At 49.0% G+C, this 9,439-nt stretch overlaps 1 protein-coding gene across 1 annotated transcript; it reads right to left on the bottom strand.

Moving 5' to 3' along the window:
• Window positions 1-1,489: 1,489 nt before the first annotated feature.
• Window positions 1,490-3,661, bottom strand: LOC135511507 (S-antigen protein-like). Its single transcript, XM_064932996.1, has one exon. It carries the CDS (start codon window positions 3,659-3,661, stop codon window positions 1,490-1,492), a length of 2,172 nt encoding a protein of 723 aa, XP_064789068.1.
• Window positions 3,662-9,439: the final 5,778 nt, after the last annotated feature.

Here is a 9,439-nt window from a genome sequence, read left to right as displayed (position 1 = left end):
ACCCCCTGGCACCCAGCAGAGCCGACTCGACCTGGACCTACGGGGTCGTGAAACCACCACATCATCACATTATTGTTTCACTCCAACCTCTATTTTGGTTGCTTCTCGTTAGGTGCCACGATGCCACTTCTGCTGTCTTGTAATTCATGAGGCCATAACTTACCCTTTCCTTCCCTCTCATAGGCTACACCATTAAAAACATTTCCATTCCTGGGAGAAATGGACCAATGACAACAGGCCCTCTGGTTGTGCAGGTCCACTTAGCGTTAGCTGCAGCGGTAGCGATTATTGGTATCGTCGAGATGTATTACCCTGTTAGCCTGAAGAGTCAGAGATAATACAGTAAATCTCAGTAAGACCAAAATAATGCTGTTCCAAAAAAGGTCCAGTCACCAGGACCACAAATACAAATTCCTTCTAGACACTGTTACCCTTGAGCACACAAAAAACTATACATACCTTGGCCTAAACATCAGCACCACAGGTAACTTCCACAAAGCTGTGAACGATCTGAGAGACAAGGCAAGTAGGGCATTCTATGCCATCAAAAGGAACATCAATTTCAACATACCAATTAGGATTTGGCTAAAAATACTTGAATCAGTCATAGAGCCCATTGCCCTTTATGGTTGTGAGGTCTGGGGTCCGCTCACCAACCAAGACTTCACGAAATGGGACAAACACCAAAATGAGACTTCTGCAAAAATATACTCCGTGTACAACATAGAACACCAAATAATGCATGCAGAGCAGAATTAGGCCGATACCCACTAATTATCAAAATCCAAAAAAGAGACGTTAAATTATATAACCACCAAAAAGGAAGCGATTCCCAAACCTTCCACATCAAAGCCATCACCTACAGAGAGATGAACCTGGAGAAGAGTCCCCTAAGCAAGCTGGTCCTGGGGCTCTGTTCACAAACACAAACACACTCTACAGAGCCCCAGGACAGCAGCACAATTAGACCCAACCAAATCATGAGAAAACAAAAAGATAATTACTTGACACATTGGAAAGAATTAACAAAAAAACAGAGCAAACTAGAATGCTATTTGGCCCTAAACAGAGAGTAAACAGTGGCAGAATACCTGACTACTGTGACTGACCCAAACTTAAGGAAAGCTTTGACTATGTACAGACTCAGTGAGCATAGCCTTGCTATTGAGAAAGGCCGCCGTAGGCAGACATGGCTCTCAAGAGAAGATAGGCTATGTGCACACTGCCCACAAAATGAGGTGGAAACTGAGCTGCACTTCCTAACATCCTGCCCAATGTATGACCATATTAGAGAAACATATTTCCCTCAGATTACACAGATCCACAAAGAATTTGAAAACAAATCCAATTTTGAAAAACTCCCATATCTACTGGGTGAAATTCCACAGTGTGCCATCAGAGCAGCAAGATTTGTGACCTGTTTCTTCAAGAAAAGGGCAACCAGTGAAGAACACGCACCATTGTAAATACAACCCATATCTATGCTTATTTATTTTATCTTTATTACGTCTGTCGTCTGTCCACCCATTACGTCTGCCGTCTGCCCACCCATTACGTCTGCCGTCTGCCCATCTGCCCGCCCATTACGTCTGCCGTCTGCCCGCCCATTACGTCTGCCGTCTGCCCGCCCATTACGTCTGCCGTCTGCCCGCCCATTAACTCTGCCGTCTGCCCGCCCATTACGTCTGCCGTCTGCCCGCCCATTACGTCTGCCGTCTGCCCGCCCATTGCGTCTGTCGTCTGCCCGCCCATTACGTCTGCCGTCTGCCCGCCCATTACCTCCGTCGTCTGCCCGCCCATTACGTCTGTCGTCTGCCCGCCCATTACGTCCGTCGTCTGCCCGCCCATTACGTCCGTCGTCTGCCCGCCCATTACGTCTGCCGTCTGCCCGCCCATTACGTCTGTCGTCTGCCCGCCCATTACGTCTGTCGTCTGCCCGCCCATTACGTCTGTCGTCTGCCCGCCCATTACGTCCGTCGTCTGCCCGCCCATTACGTCCGCCGTCTGCCCGCCCATTACGTCCGTCGTCTGCCCGCCCATTACGTCTGTCGTCTGCCCGCCCATTACGTCCGTCGTCTGCCCGCCCATTACGTCCGTCGTCTGCCCGCCCATTACATCCGTCGTCTGCCCGCCCATTACGTCCGTCGTCTGCCCGCCCATTGAGTCCGTCGTCTGCCCGCCCATTACGTCCGTCGTCTGCCCGCCCATTACGTCCGTCGTCTGCCCGCCCATTACGTCCGTCGTCTGCCAGCCCATTACGTCTGTCGTCTGCCCGCCCATTACGTCCGTCGTCTGCCCGCCCATTACGTCCGCCGTCTGCCCGCCCATTACGTCTGCCGTCTGCCCGCCCATTACGTCCGCCGTCTGCCCGCCCATTACGTCCGTCGTCTGCCCGCCCATTACGTCTGTCGTCTGCCCGCCCATTACGTCTGTCGTCTGCCCGCCCATTACGTCCGCCGTCTGCCCGCCCATTACGTCCGTCGTCTGCCCGCCCATTACGTCCGTCGTCTGCCCGCCCATTACGTCCGTCGTCTGCCCGCCCATTACGTCCGTCGTCTGCCCGCCCATTACGTCCGTCGTCTGCCCGCCCATTACGTCTGCCGTCTGCCAGCCCATTACGTCTGCCGTCTGCCCGCCCATTACGTCTGTCGTCTGCCAGCCCATTACGTCTGTCGTCTGCCCGCCCATTACGTCTGCCGTCTGCCCGCCCATTACGTCTGCCGTCTGCCCGCCCATTACGTCTGCCGTCTGCCCGCCCATTACGTCTGCCGTCTGCCCGCCCATTACGTCTGTCGTCTGCCCGCCCATTACGTCTGTCGTCTGCCCGCCCATTACGTCTGTCGTCTGCCCGCCCATTACGTCCGCCGTCTGCCCGCCCATTACGTCCGTCGTCTGCCCGCCCATTACGTCCGTCGTCTGCCCGCCCATTACGTCCGTCGTCTGCCCGCCCATTACGTCCGTCGTCTGCCCGCCCATTACGTCCGTCGTCTGCCCGCCCATTACGTCTGCCGTCTGCCAGCCCATTACGTCTGCCGTCTGCCCGCCCATTACGTCTGTCGTCTGCCAGCCCATTACGTCTGTCGTCTGCCCGCCCATTACGTCTGCCGTCTGCCCGCCCATTACGTCTGCCGTCTGCCCGCCCATTACGTCTGCCGTCTGCCCGCCCATTACGTCTGCCGTCTGCCCGCCCATTACGTCTGTCGTCTGCCCGCCCATTACGTCTGCCGTCTGCCCGCCCATTACGTCTGTCGTCTGCCCGCCCATTACGTCTGCCGTCTGCCCGCCCATTACGTCTGCCGTCTGCCCGCCCATTACGTCTGTCGTCTGCCCGCCCATTACGTCTGCCGTCTGCCCGCCCATTACGTCTGTCGTCTGCCCGCCCATTACGTCTGTCGTCTGCCCGCCCATTACGTCTGTCGTCTGCCCGCCCATTACGTCTGTCATCTGCCCGCCCATTACGTCTGCCGTCTGCCCGCCCATTACGTCTGTCGTCTGCCCGCCCATTACGTCTGTCGTCTGTCCGCCCATTACGTCTGCCGTCTGCCCGCCCATTACGTCTGTCGTCTGCCCGCCCATTACGTCTGCCGTCTGCCAGCCCATTACGTCTGCCGTCTCCCCGCCAACCGCCCCACCGTGATGAAAAAGCCCCCCCTCTAATCATTACGGCATGGTCAGTGGTATCAACTGGTTTAATAGCTAAGGAAGTCTGACAGGTGCTCTTCTTGCTAAGATTGAGGAGTGTGGGATTAATGAGGGTATTGCTGAGATTGCCATAACTCACAAAAGGAACATTAAAGTGATATTATGGAGAAGGCTCGATCAGATATGTTTTCAACTCGAGCAAGGTGGCATTGGGCGGCACGTCATTTTTCACTGAGATTTTTAATGCCTGCGGGTCTTCCGTGCCTCTCCACCACCAGAAATGTATGGAGAATCTAAAAAACACTGCTGATAAGAGAAGAGAAAGAGGAAAACACAGAGAGAGAGAGAGAGAGAGAGAGAGAGAGAGAGAGAGAGAGAGAGAGAGAGAGAGAGAGAGAGAGAGAGAGAGAGAGAGAGCGAGAGAGAGAGAGAGAGAGAGAGAGAGAGAGCGAGAGAGAGAGACACATGACAGATAGAGACAGAGACCGCGAGACAAAGAGAGTAGATAAAGAGAGAGAGACAGAGAGAGAGAGAGAGACACATGACAGATAGAGACAGAGACAGCGAGACAAAGAGAGTAGATAAAGAGAGAGACAGAGAGAGAGAGAGAGAGAGAGAGAGACACATGACAGATAGAGACAGAGACAGCGAGACAAAGAGAGTAGATATAGAGAGAGAGAGAGACAGAGAGAGAGAGAGAGAGAGAGAGAGACACATGACAGATAGAGACAGAGACAGCGAGACAAAGAGAGTAGATAAAGAGAGAGAGACAGAGAGAGAGAGAGAGAGAGAGACACATGACAGATAGAGACAGAGACAGCGAGACAAAGAGAGTAGATAGAGAGAGATAAATAGGGGTGGGGGTGTGAGAGGTGCTGCTGAGGAGTTTTTTTCTCCGTTCATACCTAAGAAAGGACTAGTTCACTCATTTGTGGAGAAAACACAATATATGTTGATTATTTTTAAAGGGGGTGCTGCAGCTACCCCCAGCACCTCTACTTCCTGAGGCGATGCCCACCAGCATAATGCTGTGAGGGACAAACATTCTACAGATCTTTTCAGATCCTCCTCCCGATGGACTATGAAGACCAGTGGAGTGCTTTTGCTTACTGGGACTAGACTACTTACGGAAGATAAATTCTTATTGAAATTCTTCATTATTTTCTGACCAACTGTCGAATCCATTTTAACAGATCATCTATCTCCTTTCTCAACAATTTACCTGATTACCCTCACCTGCTGATGCAAGCCCTAAATCTGGAGGAGCATGTCCAAATCCACACCCGTGGACCAAGCCGAGCAGACCTTCGCTATGTGAACAATTGCCATCCTTGACTGGTTTGAAAAGAAAACCGTAAGTCAAAGAAAGGCGCATGCATTCCTTTACCGAGGGAACATTGATCAACACTGGTGCTTGAAGACAGTACAAAGAGAGGACAGACCACCAGACTCTACCCTGCAGAACACTACTGCCCTCTACTGGTAGGAAGTGGTACTCTATTTTACATCCACGGGACAATGCTCATAGGAGAACAAAGGACCAGCCAAGCTCATCGCTGAAGATAAGCAAAAGATTGGGCAGGAAATCAGCAACTTAACAACAATGATATTTCAAATTCATTTCAAATTAGTCATTCAATTGGGGGATGTTCAGCTCGATGGTTCAGACGTCAAACGACTGAATTCATCTGGACAGCCTCTTGTTCATTCATTCATTCAACCAAGGAGGTAATTCAACCAAAGAATCACATCAGTTTGGCATAGAACCTCAACACTCGATTAGCAGCCTGCTGCAGATGTAAATCATTCCCCACAGTGTGTGATGATTATACACTATACCCCTATGGTATATAGGTGACAGTAGATTAGCATCCTGGAGTAGACATGGATCTGCACAGTATGTAATAATTGTACAATATAACCATTATGTGTTACATTAGATTAGTTTACAGTTGACACTGATGATATACACGGAATGTACAAAACATTAAGAACACCTGTTTAATGACATGGACTGGCCAGGTGGATCCAGTTGGAAGCTATTATCCCTTATTGATGTCACCTGTTAAATCCACTTCAATCAGTGTAGATGGTTAAAGAAGGATAAATGAGACAATTGAGACATGGATTGTGTATGTGTGCCATTCAGATGGTGAATGGGCAAGACAACATATTTAAGTGTCTTTGAACAGGGTATGGTAGTAGGTTCCTTGCCGACCGGTGTGTGTCAAGAACTGCAATGCTGCTGGGTTTTTCCAAACGCAACAGTTTCTCATGTGTATCAAGAATGGTCCACCACCCAAAGGACATCCAGTCAACTTGGCACAACTGTGGGACGGCCAGCATCCCAATGGAACGCTCTTTTGACACCTTGTGCAACTCAATATTAGGAAGGTGTTCTTAATGTTTTGTGCACTCAGTGTACATGGGGTACCAGTACCGAGTCAATGTGCAGTGGTATGTGGTAATTGACGTAGATACATGTACTGTACATACACAACCGTTCAAAAGTCTCGGGTCACTTAGAAAGGTTCTTGTTTTTGAAAGAAAAACACTTTTTTTTGTCCATTGAAATAACTCCATGAGAGACATTGCCAAGAAACTGAAGATCTTGGACAACGCTGTGTACTACTCCCTTCACAGAACAGCGCAAACTGGCTCTAACCAGAATAGAAAGAGGAGTGGGAGGACACGTGGCACAACCGAGCAAGAGGACAAGTACATTAGAGCGTACTCACAAGTCTTCAACTGGCAGCTTCATTAAATAGCACCTGCAAAACACCAGTCTCAATGTCAGCAGTGAAGAGGCGACTCCAGGATGCTGTCCTTCTAAGCAGAGTTCCTCTGTCCAGTGTCTGTGTTCCTTTACCCATCTTAATCTTTTCTCTTTATTGGCCAGTCTGAGATATGGCTTTTTCTTTGCAACTCTGCCTAGAAGGTCAGCATCCCGGAGTTGCCACTTCACTGTTGATGTTGAGACTGGTGTCAATTTCGAGTCTCATAGCAATGGGTCTGAATACATATGTCAATAAGGTAATTTTGCATTTTTTTTAAGTAATAATACTTTTTTTAAACCTGTTTTGCTTTGACATTATGGGTTATTTTTGGGGGGGTTATTTAAAAATATATATATTTTAGAATAAGGCTGTAACGTAACAAAATATTTTCCGAAGTCACTAGGTAGGGGGTAAAGTAACTCGGCAACAGGATTGATCATTAACATTAGCAGCAGCAATGTCATGGGTCAAAATAGTTAGTGCAAAGAGAATGTACATTTCCCGCTCAGCCCAGTCAAAACTGTTCGCTGCTCTGGCCCCCCAATGGTGGAACAAACTCCCTCACGACGCCAGGACAGCGGAGTCAATCACCACCTTCCGGAGACACCTGAAACCCCACCTCTTCAAGGAATACCTAGGATAGGATAAGTAATCCTTCTCACCACCCCCCCTTAATGATTTAGATGCACTATTGTAAAGTGGCTGTTCCACTGGATGTCAGAAGGTGAATTCACCAATTTGTAAGTCGCTCTGGATAAGAGCGTCTGCTAAATGACTTAAATGTAAATGTAATTGTCTGGGTAGCTATTTGGTTAACTATTTCGTAGTCTTATTTCTTGGGGGTGTGCTCGGGCCTCCATTTTCATGGAGTCCATGATCAGCTACTTTGTCTTGCTGACAATGAAGGAGTTATCGTGGCACCACACTGCCAGGTCACTGACCTCCGCTCTGTAGGCAGTCTCATCGTTGTTGGTGTCAGGCTTACTACCGTCGTGTTGTCAGAAAACTTAATGAAGATGTTGGCCCAGGGCACGCATTCGTGGGTGAACAGGGAGTACAGGAGGGGACTATACACGCACCCTGAGGGGCCCCAATGTTGAGGGTCAGCGTGGCTGATGTGTTGGTGCCTACTCTCACCACCAGGATCCATTTGCAGAGGAAGGTGTTCAGTCCCAGGGTCCTGAGCTTAGTGATTAGCTTATAGGGCACTATGCTATTGAACGCTGAGCTGTAGTCAATAAACAGGTATTCCTCTGATCTAGGTGGGTGAGGGCAGTGTGGAGAGAAATAGAGATGGCATTATCTATGGATCTATTGGGGCGGTATGCGAATTAGAGTGGATCCAGGGTGTCTGGGATGATGGTGTTGATGTGAGTCAACCTTTGAACGCTACAGGACGACAATCATTTAAACAGGTTACCTTGGCGTTCTTGGGCACATGGCCAATGATGTTCTGCTTGAAACGTAGGTCTTACAGACTGGATCATGGAGAGATTGAACATGTTAGTGAAGCCACTCACCAGCTGGTCAGCGCATGCTCTGAGTACGCGTCCTGGTAATCTGTCTGAATGTTGACCTGCTTGAAGGTCCTACTCACATAGGCTATCGAGAGTGAGATCACACTGCTGGTGCTCTCATACATTCAGTGTTGGATGCCTCGAGGTGAGCACTGGGCAGCTCACGGCTGGGTTTCCCTTTGTCATCTGTGATAGTTTGCAAGCCCTGCCACGTCCGACGAGAGTCAGAGCCCGCGTAGTAGGATTCGATCTTAGTTTTGCCTGTTATTGGCGGTCGTAGCAGGACTTCTTCTAAGTGTCCGGATTAGTGTCCCACTCCTTGAAAGCGGTAGCTCCCTCACGAACTTTACCTCACCATCTTCACTCCTATCAGTCTGCCCATCTTTAGCTCAGTGCCGATGTTGCATGTAAATACATGGGTTTTGGTTGGGATATGAATGTACGATGTCGTCAATGCACATATTAATGAAGCTGGTGACTGATGTGTTAAACTCCTCAATGTCATCGTATGAATCCCAGAACATATTCCAGTCTGTGCTAGTGAAGCAGTCCTGTAGCTGAGCATCGCTTCATCGGACCAATTCTGTCTCGAGTGCATCACTGGTACTTCCTCTTTGAGTTTTTGTTTGTAAGTAGGAATGGACAGATTTGCCAAATGGAGGGCAAGGGAGAGCCTTGTTTTTGTGTGTGGAGTAAAGGTAAAGTTGTGTTGCTTCTAGTTGCACAGGTGACATTCAGGTAAAAAATGAGGTGAAACGGATTTGAGTTTCCCTGCATTAAAATTCCCCGCCCATGAGAAGCGCCGCCTCTGGATGTGCATGTTCCTGTTTGCTTATGGCTCGTTGAGGTGCGGTCTCAGTGCCAGCATCGGTTTGTGGCGGTAAAGAGACGGCTATGAAAAATACAGATGAAAATGTTTAGTAAATTATATGGTCTGCAGATTATCATTAGATGAGCAAAACTTGAGACTTCCTTAACTTTAGAGATCGCGTACCAGCTGTTGTTAACAAAGAGACACACCCCTCCCACTCTCAGTTTACCCAAGGATGCCGACTGATCTTGGCCATGCATGGAAAAACCCGTGAGGTGTATATTATCCATGTCCTTACTCAGCCACGACTCTGAGAAACAGGATATTACAGATCTTTAGGTCCCGTTGATAGGATAGTCTCGAACGGAGTCCAGTTTGTTCTCTGGGGATTGTACAAAACAGAGGGCAATGGAGTCTAGATGCTCGCTGACGAAGTCTAATCATGACGCCACTTTGCCTCTTCTTTGCTGCTGCTTCCTCTATCGAGTCCCGTGGATCGAACCTCGTACGGGGTAAGCAAAACATCCAAAGTTGTCGACTTGTTGAAGTAAAATCTTAATCCAAATTGAGGTTAATGACTGCTGTTCGGATGTCCAGAAGCTGTTTTCGGACATTAGAAATAATGCCGGAAACATTTTTTTTACAAAAAACATACAAAATAATGGTCAGGAGCCTGTAATACGGCAGCTATC

This window comes from Oncorhynchus masou, chromosome 24 (genome assembly GCF_036934945.1).
Source record: "Oncorhynchus masou masou isolate Uvic2021 chromosome 24, UVic_Omas_1.1, whole genome shotgun sequence".
NCBI classification, from domain to species: domain Eukaryota; kingdom Metazoa; phylum Chordata; class Actinopteri; order Salmoniformes; family Salmonidae; genus Oncorhynchus; species Oncorhynchus masou.
The sequence above is the reverse complement of the archived record's forward strand: the minus strand, read 5'-3'. Positions and strand labels throughout refer to the sequence as shown.